The 18,305-nt window shown below is 45.1% G+C and overlaps 1 protein-coding gene across 1 annotated transcript in view; it reads left to right on the top strand.

Moving 5' to 3' along the window:
- Positions 1-12,660: 12,660 nt before the first annotated feature.
- LOC107120997 (dihydropyrimidine dehydrogenase [NADP(+)]-like) overlaps positions 12,661-18,305 on the top strand; it is a 135,146-nt gene continuing 129,501 nt past the window's right edge. Inside the window, exons 1-2 of the mRNA XM_015423791.1 lie at positions 12,661-12,730; positions 14,243-14,385. Of these exons, the coding sequence (XP_015279277.1) occupies positions 12,661-12,730; positions 14,243-14,385 (213 nt within the window). The remainder of the gene's footprint in view (positions 12,731-14,242; positions 14,386-18,305) is intronic.

The following is an 18,305-nucleotide window of genomic DNA, read 5'->3' as shown; positions in this document are numbered from 1 at the left end:
GGCTGGCTGGCTGGCCAGGTCAGGCAACGACCACCATTCCCCAATCATTCCAGCCCAGCATGAGCTCCCCACCTGCCCACCCTCTTTTTAAGACCATGGGGGATTAGCTAGTTTCCAGTTATGGGGCTGAGAAAAAAAATTTGGGGCCTCACTCGAATTGGCCATGAGGGGCCTTTATTCACCCGTTCCACATGGTCTGAGGGAGTGAGGTATAAATAGGCCTGGTAAAACTGGTAAAAAAATCCCCTCATGGATCACTGCCTTGTCGTGGCGAGGGGGCTTGCGCAGTTCAATGAAGCTGTGGGCTATGCCGTGAAGGGCCACCCAAGACGGACAGGCCACAGCAGAGAACTCAGACCAAGCGTGATCCACCTGGAGAAGGAAATGGCAACCCACTCCAGTATGTTTGCCAAGAAAACCCCATGGACAGTATCAAAAGGCTAAAAGATATGACGCCGGAAGATGAGCCCCTCAGGTCGGAAGGTGTCCAATATGCTACTGAGGAAGAGCAGAGGACAAGTACAAGTAACCCCAGAAAGAGTGAAGCGGCTGGGCCAAAGCCGAAAGGACGCTCAGTTGTGGATGTGTCTGATGGTGAAAGGAAAGTCCGATGCTGCAAAGAACAATACTGCATAGGAACCTGGAATGTAAGATCTATGAATCAAGGTAAGCTTGACGTGGTCAAAAATGAGATGGCAAGACTGAACATCGATATCCTAGGAATCAGTGAACTAAAGTGGACAGGAATGGGCGAATTTAACTCAGAAGACCATTATATCTACTACTGTGGCCAGGAATCTCGTAGAAAAAATGGTGTGGCCTTTATAGTCAACAAGAGAGTGCAAAAGGCAGTACTGGGATACAATCTCAAAAATGACAGAATGATTTCTGTCCGATTCCAAGGCAAACCATTCAACATCACAGTAATCCAAGTCTATGCCCCAACCACTGATGCAGAAGAGGCTGAAGTGGACCGGTTCTATGAAGACCTACAACACCTCCTAGAACTAACACCAAAAAATGATGTCCTCATCATCATAGGGGACTGGAATGCTAAAGTAGGAAGTCAAAAGGTAACTGGAATAACAGACAAGTTTGGCCTTGGAAAGCAAAATGAAGCAGGGCAAAGGTTAACAGAGTTTTGTCAAGAGAACACACTGGTCATAGCGAACACCCTTTTCCAACAACCTAAGAGGCGACTCTACACATGGACATCACCAGATGGGCAACACCGAAATCAGATTGACTATATAATTTGCAGTCAAAGATGGAGAAGCTCTATCCAGTCAGTAAAAACAAGACCTGGAGCTGACTGTGGTTCAGATCATGAGCTACTCATTGCAAAATTCAGACTTAAACTGAAGAAAATTGGGAAAACCACGAGGCCATTCAGGTTTGACCTAGATCGCATCCCTGATGAATATACAGTAGAGGTGAAGAATAGATTCAAGGGTCTGGATTTGATAGATAGAGTGCCTGAAGAACTATGGACAGAGGTTCGTGACATCGTACAGGAGGCAGCAATCACCACCATCCCAAAGAAAAAGAAATGTAAGAAAGCAAAGTGGCTTTCTGATGAGGCTTTACAAATAGCAGAGGAAAGAAGGAAAGCGAAAGGCAAAGGCGAAAAGGAAAGATTTACCCAACTGAACGCAGATTTCCAGAGAACAGCAAGGAGAGATAAGGAGGCCTTCCTGAATGAACAGTGCAAAGTAATAGAAGAAAACAATAGAATGGGAAGGACTAGAGATCTCTTCAAGAAAATTGGAGAAATCAAGGGAGCGTTCCATGCAAAGCTGGCCATGATAAAGGACAAAAACGGTAGGGACCTAACAGAAGCAGAAGAGATTAGGAAAAGATGGCAAGAATACACAGAAGAACTATACAAGAAAGACCTCAATGTCCTTGACAAACACGACGGTATAATCACTGACCTTGAGCCAGACATCCTGGAATGTGAAGTTAAATGGGCCTTAGAAAGCATTACTAACAACAAAGCTAGTGGAGGTGATGGTATTCCAGCTGAGCTATTCAAAGTCTTAGAAGATGATGCTGTTAAAGTTCTGCACTCCATTTGCCAGCAAATTTGGAAAACGCAACAGTGGCCACAGGATTGGAAAAGATCAGTATACATTCCAATCCCAAAGAAGGGCAATGCCAAGGAATGTTCAAACTATCGCACAATTGCACTCATATCACACGCTAGCAAGGTCATGCTCAAGATCCTACAAGCTAGGCTTCAACAGTACGTGGATAGAGAACTACCAGAAGTACAAGCTGGGTTTCGAAGAGGTAGAGGAACGAGAGATCATATTGCCAACATTCGCTGGATTATGGAGAAAGCAAGAGAGTACCAGAAAAATATCTACTTCTGCTTCATTGACTATGCTAAAGCCTTTGACTGTGTGGATCACAACAAACTATGGCAGGTCCTTAAAGAGATGGGAGTACCAGACCACCTCACATGTCTCTTGAGAAACCTGTATAAGGGCCAAGAAGCGACAGTTAGAACCGGATACGGAACAACTGATTGGTTCAGCATAGGAAAAGGAGTACGACAAGGATGTATACTGTCACCTTGCTTATTTAATATATATGCAGAGTACATCATGCGAAATGCTGGCCTGGATGAATCACAAGCGGGAATTAAGATTGCTGGGGAAAAGATCAACAACCTCAGATATGCAGATGATACCACTCTAATGGCTGAAAGTGAAGAGGATCTAAAGAACCTCTTGCTCAGAGTAAAAGAGGAGAGCGCAAAAGTGGGCTTGAAGCTCAACATCAAAAAAACTAAGATCATGGCATCCGGCCCCATCACTCCTTGGCAAATAGAAGGGGAAGCTGTGGAAGTAGTGACAGACTTCACGTTCCTGGGATCCCAGATCACCGCAGACTGTGACTGCAGCCATGAAATTAAAAGACGCCTGCTCCTTGGGAGGAAAGCGATGGCGAACCTAAACAGCATGATAAAAAGTAGAGACATCACCCTGCCAACAAAAGTCCGCATGGTCAAAGCAATGGTATTCCCAGTAGTCATGTATGGCTGCGAGAGCTGGACTATAAGGAAGGCCGAGCGCCGAAGAATAGATTCTTTTGAACTATGGTGCTGGAGGAGACTCTTGAGAGTCCCTTGGACTGCAAGAAGAACAAATCAGTCAATCCTCAAAGAAATCAACCCTGACTGTTCCCTGGAAGGCCAGATAATGAAACTGAAGCTCAAATACTTTGGCCACCAAATGAGAAGGGAGCACTCACTGGAGAAGACCCTGATGCTTGGAAAGATTGAAGGTCAAAGAAGACGGGGACGGCAAAGGATGAGATGGTTAGACAGTGTCATCGATGCAACGAACATGAAGTTGAGCCAACTTCAGAGGACGGCAGAAGACCGGAAGGCCTGGAGAGAGCTCGTCCATGGGGTCGCGAAGAGTCGGACTCGACTGTGCGACTGAACAACAACAAAAAACTGGTTAGGGCCTGACTGGAAAGGCAGGAAAAACATGGGTTTGAGGGGGTTTTCAAGTTAGCAAGCACCCCGAAATATCAGCAATGGGGGTTCCTCAAACTGGGTGCCTAGTGGCTTGGCAGTCCGGGTCACTCAATTGGAGGCCGTTTCTGGGTTGGGTGAGCTTATGACAAGCCCTAAGGCTTAGCAGTCATGGGCAGGAGTGTGCCTCTCCATCCCCTTTATGCACTGGTGCGGGACATGACAAGTAAGGTCCAGAAGGATTCTGGACCTGGCTCTGAGCCGTGGTGGGTTTGCCCTGTTAGGAGGCTTGCTTTGCAAGCACAATACAATCCTGTGCTTTAAAGTGTAATGAAATGGTGCAGATGTGTAAATAAAATTCCCAGTTTAACCCATAACTCGTGTGGTGTTCCATTTGAGGGGTGTGCGGGCAACTTAGAAAACCATTTTAGCCCACCAACCACCTTTCCCATGTCAGAATAGACCTCAAGCCCAAGTTACTGCTGACTGTTCTAAGGAATGTGGGGTCTAAGCAGCTGATAGCTGCATGAGTTTAAATTCAACTGGCACCTTCCAGTGCATTCAGCAGACAGTGGAGATCCGTGTACATGACAGAGCAACAATGTTATGATGCACTCTTGACAACTCCCCTCCCCAACACACACCCCAGCTATACATGTAAACAGAATGCATGCTGATATACCATCATTAGTTTTTCTTTTAATAATAGCGCAGTATCCAAAATTACACTCAGTTCACTAAAAATAAATTGTATGCTTAATATTACGTTAACTTCTTAGTTTATTCTTAGTTCATGTTTAATATAGTGTTGAATGAATCTTAAATTTAATTTTGCAAGGAAGATGCATGCTGTAATTACTGTAACATAAATAAATTAAAGCTAAATTTTGCTTTGCTGTATGCATTACACTACTGAGAATTATGATCCAATTTCATTTTTATGCCAGGAACACTATACAATGGATATTGCAAGAAGGATGTTTTTTTCCTCCGTGTGTTTTGTTTCTGTTGATAGGCCAAAAGAACCAAGGAGACTTTTAAACTCAAAAATTTATGGTGAAGAGAGTATAATGCGAGGAGGGGGGCTTATGAAGAAGGGCTATTATTATTTATTATCTTCCTAGAGAAAATCATTATGAAGATATACCACAATAAACCAAGAGCTTAAGACATAATAATCATATAGTGCTCCAATGCATGTCATAACCTTCACCTAGTATCTGTTCCAGTGAGCCATGCCATAATGGACACCTCTGTCCACTGATATCTGGAGCCAATTCCTTTAATCATTTACATACCAGAAGGTATGAGGTTGGTTCTTACAGAAACATTCACATAAGGAGTTTCATACACAGGTCCTCCCTGCCTTTCCCTTCTCGCTGTGCCCCCCTGTGCATCCTTGTGAACAAAGGAAGCATGGCACAGGGTGCTGCAATGAAGAGAAAACTTACTCTGCCATTAGCAGGAGAGAGGGGGACAGTTTCACCCCATTCCCCTACCTCATAGCAGTCTCCTCCTGCTGTGCTGAGTATTTTTCTAATAAGGTTAGCCTCGGTGGAGGATTCAGGAATGCATAGAGGGCTGCTGGGGGAAGAGTTGCTACACCAGCTCCTTCCACAACCTTTTACTGTAGGATCCAGCCCATGGATTCTAAGTAGGGTTGCCAAATAGAAAAATTTTACCGGCGGGGGAGCGTCCTGTCGCTCCGGGAGCCAGCTGGGGACGTGCGCGCGCGCTTCCGGAGCGTCACCGGAAGTGACATCACACACTGGGCGGGGCCACGCCATTTGAGGGGAAAACTCTTTGTTTTCCCCTCAAATGGTCCGCCCGGCCCCCAGTGTGCAACATCACTTCTGGGTCCCGATTCCATGGGAGTGGGAATCGGGGCTCGAAACCGGGGGGAATTCCGCCCCCCGGGGGGATTTGGGAACCCTAATTCTAAGCCATGGGCAGCCATGATTTGACTGAGTATCAAGCTCCCCATTCTGCTTCTTCCTTCCACCTTTATCCTCCCTTCATGAATTCTGATTCAGTTAGGAACTTCCTCTTTATTGCAACCCACAGTTTGCCATGAGGTCTGAATCAGCAAACTATGTTTTGTGTTTCCCTCCAAGCCAAGATTGCAAAGCAACTGTAAACCATGGTTTGCAATTCTGGTTTGGGTTCATGTATAAATCATAGTTTGCCAATGTGGACATGACAGCAACAAATCGGGTGAAGCCGCGAGTCAAAATGCAGCCCAGCAGCTTTGGGTGTGAAATTGACATGTTTGTGTCAGGGCAAACGGCGGCTGCGAGGCAGCTCTAGTGCGAAATCGCCCATAGTTTGCATGAAACAGGGATCAACTGCTTAAATTAGTACAGATTATGGTGGGAAGGTGAGACAAAAGGGAGCATGTGAGCCTGAGGCCTGGTCATTTTTCAGCAAACAATGAAATTACATTACACAATGATTCCTTGATATTCACTGACAGTACAGTAAATTCACATTTTGGTTAACAATTATATTACTTTGAAAATCATCTTTAGCAGGCATGGCCAGTCCATGGCTCACAAATAATGCTAGGCTGGCGGATGGATGATGGCTGCATTCAGATGTCTTGAACAGAAGTTTGCCTGTAGAAAGGACCTAAATAGCTTGTTCTCTTGCCTGCATACTCCCCTCCCTTCTCACCTTTCTCTCCTTCCTTCTCAAATGTGAATGATCAAAAACTTATTTTAGAGAAAGCTTTAATCTGCTGCAATATTGAATGCAGGTGCTTAGGCAATATCAGAGTTTGCTTTCTCCCCAAAAACTAGGACTGTATACTAGGATTTGATTCTGGTCTGCAGCCAAAGATGAAGTGAAGCTGGCTGTTCTGTGACTGAAACTCCTGCCCGTTTTCTCTTCAAATGGCATTTACATGGGGCCCCAGTTCCCAGTGGAACCACAGCACAAGGGGAGGTGGGTTTAAGCGTTTCCCCATGGCATTCCTCTGGCCTGAAATCTCTCCAGAAAGCCACCTTGTCCTATGGGGCAAACATAAACGTACCCAGATAGCAACTTCATGGTACCATTTCACCATGACACAGGTGAATATTTACATCTTTCTCCCTTTCCAGAGCAGTTCTGTGCATGATATTTGAAAAAGAACCCCCTGGGAGCTTCATTCATATATGTACAAGGAGTATGACAGAAAGGGGAGATGAACAAGGGCTACTGAGATTAATACTGGCAGACCACAGTAATTAACCCCATAAATGCAGAGAATGGATGGCTATGTAGGCAGGTGTTGACCAAATTATTGGAGTCTTGGGCGGCCAATCAGCACGAGTGCCCTATCCCTAAGGGTTTTCTCTGATGTGCACCAACATTTCTGTGTCTTGGCTAACCACATTTGGGACTGTAACCAGAAATCTCAGACATGTTAAGCCTGTGTTGCTCTCTAGCCCTGTGTCTTTCACTGTAGTTTTTCCTACTGTGGCTTTACTGCCATATGACTGGTTCTGACACCAGGGCCAGTTGAGGATTCTGAGTGCCCTGTGTCTTTTTCTTGACTGCTTGTCTGGGTACATGGTTGTAGCAATGTATGAGAGGTGGGTTCTTATCCTGCCTCTTCTTTTTATTTTTATTTTGCTGCTGATTGGCTTTTGCTAACTTTGGCTTAGTCCCAGTTTCCCCTTTGGTGACATTCAGACCTCTTACTCCTGTTTCAACCATGATTGCTTTCCTTCAGTGAGGTATTGCGAAGACAGGAATGCTTCTTATGGCTGTATAGTTGTGTGTGCTCTTCTTGCTATTCTGTGTGTATGCATTCTCTTACCTTGTTTTGGAGAAACTATGGTCATTCTGGGATCTGGGGGTTTCCCTTTTCAGCCGAGTTGTGGAAGTTTCACAGTGATATGTTTGAAGAGTGCACACTTCCTTCCTTGTCAAAAGGGTATATATTTTCAAGAGAGATTCAAACTTGCATCTGGAAGTTCTCAAGAGTATGGTAGCTACAGTGATCTTACAAGACAAGTGCTTTTGCACAGCCTTAGTGTAAAGTATTTCCCTGAGTTCTTGTCAATTAAAAAATGACTTTTAACACTTTATTTAAAAAATAAACTGTGTGCAACTAAAAAGAGTGAAATACTGAATTTTAAAAGTTAAGCTAATGGAGGAAAAATTGTTCTACTTCATATTAAAGAAGGAAACATTTATGTGGGTTTGTCCATGGGAAATGTAAGAAGAACTATTGGAGGGAGGACCACCTACCACTGCATGGCACCATCCTAGTGTAACAACTTGTTAGATAACTGTATGACTACAATTCTGAACAAGTAGCTATTTCTGTAGGTAGATGTTTGGCTCACTGGGGGGATGTTAAAAGCAACAGGAGGGAATCAAGCAAAAGGGAAGTCAGGCTGGGTTCCGCTCTTTTTTTTGTTAACAAAAGTGCCGCAGAAATATTATTTACCCATCTTGTGTTACACCAGTAGCTTTCTCATAACTTCTATTCATGTTTTTTTAGTACAAAATGCGTACCTGATTGATGCAAATTCTTGTTTTCAGAGAGCTTGAGATTTTGTTTGCATCACTCAATAGTTGCTTTGCCTGATCAGCAAATTCTCCACTTTGCCTTTCAGGGACTGTGCCCATAAACAAAGAGTAACTGTCAAACACAGAACATAAATTGTACTGCATGACATTAGATGCTTGGGAAGGAAGGTTTTTTCAGGGTTTTTATTCTAGTACTGCTGTGACTTTATGTGTGTGTGTTCCATGGTGAATGGTTACTTGAATGTTCTTTTCATGGTAAGATAGTAGCTCAACACCTATGAACTTACCATACTTATCAAAGGTTTTGTAGGAATAGACTAGGTACAATGCCTCAAATGCCAAAAAATGGACATGCGAGTCAAGTCATAGAGAGGTATTGTCCATATGCATTCCCAATATATAAAATATCTTTACTTTGAAACCTCACCTAAGCCCAGAGATCTTTTCGTAGAAAAAGAGCTGCAGGAGCTTATTAGCATAACTCATTAGCATATGCCACACCCTCTGACATCATTGGAAGTGTGTCAGAAGGCAACATCCACCACTCAGGCTCCACCCCAAAAATCTCCAGGTATTTCCCAACTCAGCTGGTGAGCCCCGTGGTCTCTCTCCGTGGTCTCTCATTCCAGTTCCAGAACACTCCTGCTACACCCTGGCGCTGTCAATACACTCTTGGGCCTGTCATTCCAGTCCCTGAACACTCCTGCTCCACCCTGGGGCTGTCATTCCACTCCGTGGTCTCTCATTCCAGTTCCAGAACACTCCTGCTCCACCCTGGGGCTGTCATTCCACTCTGTGGCCTGTCATCCCAGTCCCAGAACACTCCTGCTTCACCTTGGGGCTGTCATTCCACTCCTTGGTCTCTCATTCCAGTCCCTGAACACTCCTGCTCCACCCTGGGGCTGTCATTCCACCCCGTGGTGTCTCATTCCAGTTCCAGAACACTCCTGCTGCACCCTGGGGCTGTCATTCCACTCTGTGGTCTCTCATTCCAGTCCCTGAACACTCCTGCTACACCCTGGGGCTGTCATTCCACTCAGTGGGCTCTCAATTCCAGTCCCAGAACACTTCTGTTACTCCTAGGGGCTGTCATTCCACTCCGTGGGCACTCATTCCATTCCCAGAGAGTAGTGTATTTGGGCCCACAGACCCTAATGGAAAATCCATTCCGCATTTTTATTGCAACTCTACTTGTACTGTAATGTATTTCAATGGAGCCAATGCCAGTCAATTGGCATTCCTGGCTCCCATTATTTCCAATGGGCCTTCAAGTGTTTCCCATTGCTTCCAATGGGCAATCTGTTAGAAATGGAAAAGGGGATCCATATTGCTCTGCCCCTTCCAAGAACAAACTTATTCCCTCTTCAAGGGTTTTCAGAAAGCTACATACTCTTTTCCAATCTCACTTCAGCGCTAGTTCCTGTCCTCAAACTCACAGAAAGACCCAAACACTCTTGTTTTTGGTAGAATGACACCCCTCCCCTCCTCCACCTGGCTGTTGTGCATCCTACATGAAGCAGGCAGATGCAAGCCAATGCCAGTGGTCTGCATCCACCAACTCACACAGCAGAACCAGAAAAAAGTAAATAGATGGGGAAGGAAGGAAGCTAGCTTTGTGGCACCAAATTAGTTTTTAAAAGATCTCAAAATTACACTCAAAACAAACTCAAGGGGTGTTTCTCTCCCCTGGACTCACCACCAACCAGCCAGGCAGGCAGAAGCCTCCATGTGGAAGCCAACTCCTCCTCCCCCCCAACCCCTCACCTCAAAAAAACTTAAAATGAACTCAAGGGGCTTTTTTCCTGCAGGGGGACTCACAGGAAACCAGCCAAGCCAGTTCAAGGCTCCATGTGGGCATGCCAGCTCCCTCCCACACACCAAAAAAACAAATTGAAAACAGACTAACTCAAGGGCTTTTTTTCCTGCAGGGGGATTCACAGGCAACCAGCCAAGCCAGTTCAAGGCTCCATGTGGGCATGCCAGCTCCTCCCCCCCCCCACCAAAACAAACAAATTCAAAACGGACTCACTGAAGGGCTTTTTTTCTGCATGGGGACTCACAGGCAACCAGCCAAACCAGTTCAAGGTTCCATGTGGGCATGCCAGCTCCTCCTCCACCACCACCACCAAAACAAATAAATTCAAAACAGACTCACTCATGGGCTTTTTTTCTGCACCAGGACTCACAGGCAACCAGCCAAGCCAGTTCAAGGCTCCAGTTCGGGAACCTTGGGACGGGGTGGCCAGACCTCCCGGGGCACCACGGATCTCCGCGGCCCCAGGAAGCGCAGTGAGGGGTGGCCGGGCCTCCCAAGCTGCCACGAATCTCCGCGGCTCCGGGAAGTGCAGGGAGGGGTGGCCAGGCTTCCCGGGGCACCGCGGATCTCCGCAACCCTGTGAAGCCCCGCCCCCTGGGCTCCTCACTCCCAGAGCGGCGCTCCGGAGAGCTCCGGCTCCATCCGGCCCCTGCCTACGCCTAAGTGTTTCCTGCAATACCATTTACATCTGGGCTGTCTTCCAATTGCCTGATGTATAAGTCCCAAAATAAATAAATAAATAAATAAATATGTACGGAGCCCCTGGATAATCAAACTCATTGTAAGATTTCACATGGCTACCATTAGACATCTGATATGTCTTGGGGCACCAACCTTTATTTGTGTGCCAGGAATCTATCTGCTAGGTCAATGGTCTTCAATCTATGGGTCAGGACTTCAGGTGGGTTGCAGAGCCCCACATGCTGAGTTCAACCCCCTTTAGAGCTGCATTTTAGTTCCATTTTGGAACCTGCTGCATGTGGTCATGTGTTGAGAGTAAAATTATGATCCCTGTCTTCTCCTTACACATACACTGAGAGAAGAAGAAGGAAAATAAGGCAAAGGAAATGGTTCCTTTTTTAGAAGAAGAGAAGAAGAAAAGATTGGATTTATACCTCGCCCTTCACTACCCAAAGGAGTCTCAGAGTGGCTTACAAACTCCTTTCCCTTCCCCTCCCCACAACAGACACCCTGTGAGGTAGGTGGGGCTGAGAGAACTCTGACAGAAACTTCTGTTTTTCAAGAACAGCTGTGCCAGAATTATGGCTTGCCCAAGGTCATCCAGCCAGGTGCAAGTGGAGGAGTAGGGAATCAAACCTGGTTCTCCCAGATTAGAGTCCACACACTTAACCACTACACCAAACTAGCACAGGCAGGTTCAGTGACCATGGATCCTCCTCTTCCTGTCACATGACTTTCACTTGTCCATGATGTTGTGTTACTCCTTGTCACATGCTTGTATGCATTCTGTGGTCTGGGAATTAGTGGGTCCCATACAGGGGTCATTTCGTAGAAAAAGAGCTAGGGGGACTCATTAGCATAACTCATTAGCATATGTCACACCCCCTGACATCACCGGAAGTGTGTCCTCCCCACAGCCGGCGGCGACCTCCAGCGGGCACCAGCAGGGAGCTCCAGGCCCCGCCCTCCCGCACCTCACCCGGGGGGATGGCGTCCCCCCGCGTCCCCCCCCCCCCAAATGACCCCTGGTCCCATATATAGAATGCTTGAAGACGACTTTCTGGATGGGTGTTCTGCTTTACTGGGTATTTTAATCTACAGGTTTTGCCATTCTTTCAGTATAGTTAGTTACATAAACAATTATGATATTGGAATGTAATCTGATCCATGTATCACTCTCCTATTGTTAAGAAGAAATTCTCATGTGTTTATTATTATTTCTTTGGCAATTGCTTACCTTTTTTTCTTTGCATATCTAGAATTAATTGTCATCATCATCCAAGTTTCATTCCACGTGATACTAAATCTAATAACATTTCTCCAGCATGTATCTCTGGTAGTATTTAATACATTAAATGTATGACGGGCATTTTCACATTGAGTATTTCTCCACCCCTCCATGCAACAACCAGTGAATTGGGATGCTGAATGGAATGATGTCATGCTTCACATTTCTTTTTTGAGATGTCACAGGACATACATGCGAGAGATGCAGCTTGCAACTGGTCCCCATAACACCTGAGTCACTGACTTTTAAATGTGCAGCTTAGTCTTAAAGGTTGAGGGGTTTTACCTTGTACACTGCTGGAGGGGAGTGCCTTATATCCAAGATACCATGGTTCTGGTGTATTCATTTTTCATGACTGGACTATAGACTCAAAAGCTATGCTTGGAATGTGAAAGAGCAAGGTCCTGCCAATAGAACTTTAACAGAACTCTGTGTGTTCCTCTTAGTCTCATTAAGATTGATTTTGCAAAGCGAACTGTAAATATCAAGCCATCCATTAATGCCCAATGGGAGTTCTTTGTCCTCTCTCTTTTCTCATTGTGATGTTCTGTTTTGCTATGATCTTTACTTAGGCGCTTTAAGGTCTTTTCACAAAAATCCCAACTTCGGTCATATATTTACTAGTGGTCCTGAAGAACCCTATCGCAGCAGTTTTTCCCCCTGCAGCTTAGAGTTAAGTGCTTAATTAAATTGCATTTTTCCTCCCTCTTTGGCTTCAGCAGCTACTTTGACTAGGTGAGGTGTAATTTCACTGCACCATCATGCCTATGCCTAGTAAATTATCTCAGCATTCCTAGTCACTAACTCAGATGGTTCTCTGTCCCTTGAAGACATGTGTTGATACGGCACACCTATCAGGCAGCTTGAATGCTGGTTCTGGAGCAGATGTTGATGGGATGCGAGTTCAGTGTTGAAGATGGAAGAAATGCCAGAGTAGGTAAATAATGAGGAGGAATCTGTGCTGAAGCAGCTGAAGGTGGCATAACCCTAGAGGATAATTCATATGCTGAATCAGGAGCAGATGTCAATAGAGACAGCTTGTCTGTGTATTTGGATGCTGATTCAGTCGCAACTAGCATTGATGGGATAGGCTTGTCAGACATCCTGTTTATAAAGACCAATGTTGACTGTAAAATGGCGGGTTGTTAGAGGGAGGTGACATTTTGCTACAGGCAATAAGCACAGAAGAAACATCTTTCAAAAAATGACAACACGACAGATTTTTCAATGTTCTATTGAAAAACCATAACAGCAAACAGATTTTGCCTTTAAAAACTGCGGTTAAATATTCTCCAATATGGGAGACACCTTAATGTGGCCATATTACTTATTTGCCATGCCAAAATGGCACAGTCATTCTTTGGTCGTGCAGAGGAGAGGTGGAGTCTGGTAGGCCACTTCCCTGTCTGAGAAAGGCTTCTCCTCCAACTTGCTGTTGAATGTTTTGTGCTGTTTGTACGTCTGCTGGGTTTTGACTTCAGAGTTTCACAGATGGAATGAAGAGTGTCTCTGTGTAAATGCAATGTGGACTATAGCCATTTAAATACGTAAAGCAAGCTTCTGGGTCAGTGGCTTGAACAGCCCACTCTAACTGGCTGCCTTTGCCTTATCCCACCTTCAGTTTCATGAATATGAGGTCATATGTGTCTTTCCTTTATCAGGAAAGTTATTTAATGCTATTTGTTTGCAAGGTCATGTCAAACCAAAGGCACTGGGGGTACAGGAGACATTGACTCAGTGCATTCCTTGTGTGAAATTATTATTTAATTAAGCTGACTATGGGTAGTGTGATTGCTGAAAGTGGTCCACTCATAAGGGGGACCAGGTCTCCTGCTATAGAAATGTGGGGGTGTGGTGAGAGAAAGTGCCATTGCATCAACACCATGGTGTCACTTCTGGTTATTTAGGTAACCCAAAAAGTTGGAAAAAAGAAAAAAAAACTTAATTACATATGGAAATATAAATGCCAATTACAAAAAAGCTAAAATAATATTTCAACAACTTTAATCAAATTATAAATATTAACAACTGTGCATCAAAATTTTTGGTTACATATAAAGGTTCTTTCCCGTGGTGTAAATTTTTAGTAAAATCACATTTGTACACATGGGGACACAACTACAAGCATCTTTCCTATGACCGGGTACAATTAGAAATAACGTAAAATAATTGTTAACCAAACCTAATGCATTTTGACCATGAAGTCTTCCTCAGTGGTTTAAATTTGTACAATACACACTATACAATATTCTTGTTAAAATTACAGGGGTTAGCTGCCAACCTTAATTAAGTGTAAGATTCATCATGGGAAGGCTATGCTGAGGAAGGGGATCTTGTGGAAAAGCTTGAATGCAAAGAGGACAAATAGGCTTTTTTCAAAATTGTGGGGAGGCATGGGAGAAGACTAAGCATCTCTTCATAAATAATACACTCTGTTTATTTTGTACAGGAAACGCCATCAGACCCATCGCCCTACGCGCCGTTTCTGCTATAGCGTCTGCTGTTCCAGGGTTTCCCATTCTAGCAACAGGAGGAATTGAGTCGGCTGAAAGTGGCCTGCAGTTTCTTCACAGTGGTGCTTCTGTTTTACAGGTATTGTTTTTGCACTTAAAAAAATAATTGTATGTTTATTAAAAGTGTGCTTTACCATAAAACTGAGCATTTTGCCTTAAAGCAGGAAGAGGGGGAAGCCCAGTGTAGATTTTCCATATTCATTTCACCTGTTTCTGGGGCACAATTATTATGAATAACGCTGAGCCAAAAGGGAGAGGCAAGTGTCACAAGAAATTGTACTGCTTGTTAAACAAGAAGTGAAACAGGACCCCATTCCCCTTTCAGTCATAATTTGTGGGGGCTGCAAAAGGAGGCAGAAATGTTCCCCATTCCAAATGATGGCAGAGTAGTTCTTCTCTTACCTGTTTTGGTTTCATGATGTCATCACACAGGCAAAATGCTGTGTGGAACCATGATACCATCATGTTGACTATACCAGCAGTTCCCAGTCTTTTTGGTATGGTGACCCACATGTCCAAATTTACTTGGTTTTACCTATCCAGGACTGGCCCAAGGTTTTTTGGCACCCTATACAAACTATGATCTCGGCACCCATCAAGTTCAGCAAGCCCCTTAGCCATCTTCAGGTCCAGTGTTGGACCAATTCAGCCTGCTCTCACAAGCCAAGATAGACATGATCCTAGATGCTATGAAGCCCACCACTTTCCTCTTTGACCTGTGTTTGTCATGGTTGGTTAAGGCAGGCAGTGTTGGAACACAGGCTTCCGTGATGGACATCGTAAATCTGTCCCTGAGCTCAGGGGTCTTCCCTGGGAGTTTAAAGGAGGCAGTGATTAGGCCATTCTAGAAAAAAAACCATCCTTAGATCCTAGTGGTCTGGCCAACTACTGCCCAGTGTTGAACTTACAGTTCCTGGAAAAGGGAGTTAAGAGAGCAGTAGCGGTGCAGCTCCAGGTTTTCTTGGATGAAACCTCAGCCTTGGATCCCTTCCAATCTTGGTTCCAACCTGGCCATGGGATGGAGATGGCTTTGGTCATTTTCACCGATGATCTCCACAGGGAGCTGGATTGAGGTGGTCAGCGCTGCTGATATTGTGTGACTTATCATCAGCATTTGGCACAGTTGATTATGACCTTTTGACCCACCACCTCACTGACATGGGGATTTGGGGGACACGGTTATAGTGGTATACCTCCTTTCTCCAAGGACAGGGACAGAGGGTGGTGCTAGGGGAAAAGTGGAGTCCCTCAAGGGGCTATCCTCTCCTCAATGTTACATCTTTGTGTGCCCCCTTGCCCAGCTGGCACAGTATCATGGTCTGGGTTGTCACAGTACACTGATGACATCCAGCTCTATCTTCTGATAAGCGGCGAGCCAGAGGCTGCTCTAGAACATCTGGCCAGGGGTCTGGAGGCTGTGGTTGGTTGGTTGGTTAAAACAGAGCAGGCTGAAACTAAATCCAGTGAAGATGGAGGTCCTGTGGCTTGGTTGGGAGGACTGGGATGGATTGCCAACTCCCCTCTCTTGAAAGGGTGCTGTTGTCAGTTGCACTGTCCGTCAAGAGTTTGGGAGTGATCCTGGATGCCTCCTTTTCAGTGGAGGCCCAGGTCACTGAGGTGGTTAAGATGACGTTTTACCATCTCCGCCAGGCTAAACAGTTGGCCCCATAACTGTCACCCTCCAATCTAGCCACAGTGATCCATGCAATGGTCCCCTCGAGGCTAGATTACTGTAACTCACTCTGCATAAGGCTTCCCTTGAGGCTGATCTGGAAAATGCAACTGGTCCAGAACACAGCTGCGAGGGTTCTGAAAGGAACACACTTTAGAGTGCATATTGAACTGGTGCTCTATCAGCTGCACTGGCTCCATATTGAGGACTGGATCAAGTTCAAGGTTCTGGTGTTGACCTTTAAAGCCCTTAACGGTCAGGAGCCAGCATACCTTCAGGACTGCCTGTCCTGGTACATTGCCTGTAGAGCATTATGCTCAAGTGAAAATATCTACTGGTGGTCCCTGTCCCAAAGACTGTCCAGCTGTCTTCAGCCAGGGCCTTTTTGACCCTGGCTCTTCCAGGAGAGATCAGGGCCCTGGGTGATCTGGTAAAATTCCTCAAGGCTTGCAAAACAGAGTGGCTAACCAGATTTATTTGAGAAACCAGCAAACACTGCACAGAGGGTGCAGCTGCCCCCACTATGAGCCCCAAGCAAATGGCATTTTGACATACACAAGCTCTGCCTATTCATTCCAGCCTTTGACCACCCTCTCCTTCTCTCTCTAATGCCCCCTGAAATTCAAAGAAACTCACACTAGTAACTATCAGGACATGTTTTACTTGATCAACATGTATATGCAGTGGGGGGGAAACTAATGTATGACATGGAATATCAGGGTTTTCAGGGCCAGATGTTGGTTTCCAAAATATAAACAACAGCAATGGATAGGCCAAAGGTGGCCACTAGGGGGGCTTGCCTACTGTCCATTTTCCGACACTTTTTCCTTATCTACAGGTTGGGAAACACTGGGCTAAATGATCCCTGGTTACTTAGGTTCTGTACCCAGCAAAAAGGGGGGAAAATAATGGCACCAGTGCCAAGAACAAGGGAACAACATGAAAAAGTAAAGTTTTGGGATAACATAAACATAAGAACATAAGAGACGCCAATATTGAATCAGGCCAAAAACTCATCCAGTCCAACACTCTGTCACACAGTGGCCAAAAATACCAGGTGCCATCAGGAGGTCCACCAGTGGGGCCAAGACATTTTAAGCCCTCTCACTGTTGACCCCCCCCCCAAGCACCAATAAAACAGAGCATAACTTGCCCCAGAGCCCCTATCTATACCTTGTGGCTAATAGCCACTGATGGACCTTTGCTCCATATGCTTATCTAATTCCCTTTTGAAGCCATCCATGCTTGTAGCTGCCACCACTTCCTGTGGCAGTGAATTTCATGTGTTAATCACTCTTTGGGTGAAGAAGTACTTCCTTTTATCTGTTCTAACTCGACCGCTCAGCAATTTCATAGAGTGCCCACGAGTTCTTGTATTGTGAGAAGGGGAGAAAAGTCCCTCTTTCTCTACCTGCTCTATCCCATGCATAATCTTATAAACCTCGATCATGTCACCCCTCAGTTGTCTCTCCAAGCTAAAGAGCCCTAAGCGCTTTAACCTTTCCTCATAGGGAAAGTGTTCCAACCCTTTTATCATTCGAGTTCCCCTTTTCTGCATTTTTTCCAAAGCTATAATATCCTTTTTAAGGTGTGGTGACCAGAACTGCACACAGTATTCCAAATGAGGTCGCAGCATTGATTTATATAGAGGCATTATGATATTGGCTGATCTGTTTTCAATATCCTTCCTAATAATCCCCAGCATAGCATTGGCCTTTTTTATTGCAGTCACACACTGTCTTGACATTTTCAGTGAGTTATCTACTACAACTCCAAGATCTCTCTCTTGATCAGTCTCTGCCAGTTCAGACCCCATCAACGTGTATTTATATTTAGGATTTTTGGCTCCAATGTGCATCACCTTGCACTTGCCCACACTGAAACCCATTTGCCATGTTGACGCCCACTCGCCCATCCTTGACAGATCCCTTTAGAGTGCCTCACAATCCTCACTGGTTTTCACCACCCTGTACAACTTTGTATCATCCGCAAATTTAGCCACTGCTTACTCCCAACTCCAAATCATTAATGAACAAGTTAAAAAGCATTGGACCAAGTACTGATCCCTGTGGTACCCCACTGCTTACCACCCTCCACTGAGAAAATTCCCCATTTATACTCACTCTCTGTTTCTATTAATTAGCCAGTTTTTGATCCACAAAAGGACTTGTCCTTTTATCCCATGATTTTTGAGCTTACTTAGGAGCCTTCGATGAGGAACTTTATCAAAAGCTTTCTGGAAGTCAAGGTAAACAATATCTATTGGATCTCCCCTGTCCACATGTTTGTTCACCCCCTCAAAGAACACTAACAGGTTAGTGAGACAA

Source organism: Gekko japonicus, unplaced genomic scaffold (genome assembly GCF_001447785.1).
Source record: "Gekko japonicus isolate JY-2015 unplaced genomic scaffold, Gekko_japonicus_V1.1 scaffold151, whole genome shotgun sequence".
In the NCBI taxonomy this organism is placed as follows: Eukaryota; Metazoa; Chordata; class Lepidosauria; order Squamata; family Gekkonidae; genus Gekko; species Gekko japonicus.
Note: the sequence above shows the minus strand (reverse complement) of the source record. Positions and strands in the feature narration are given on the sequence as shown.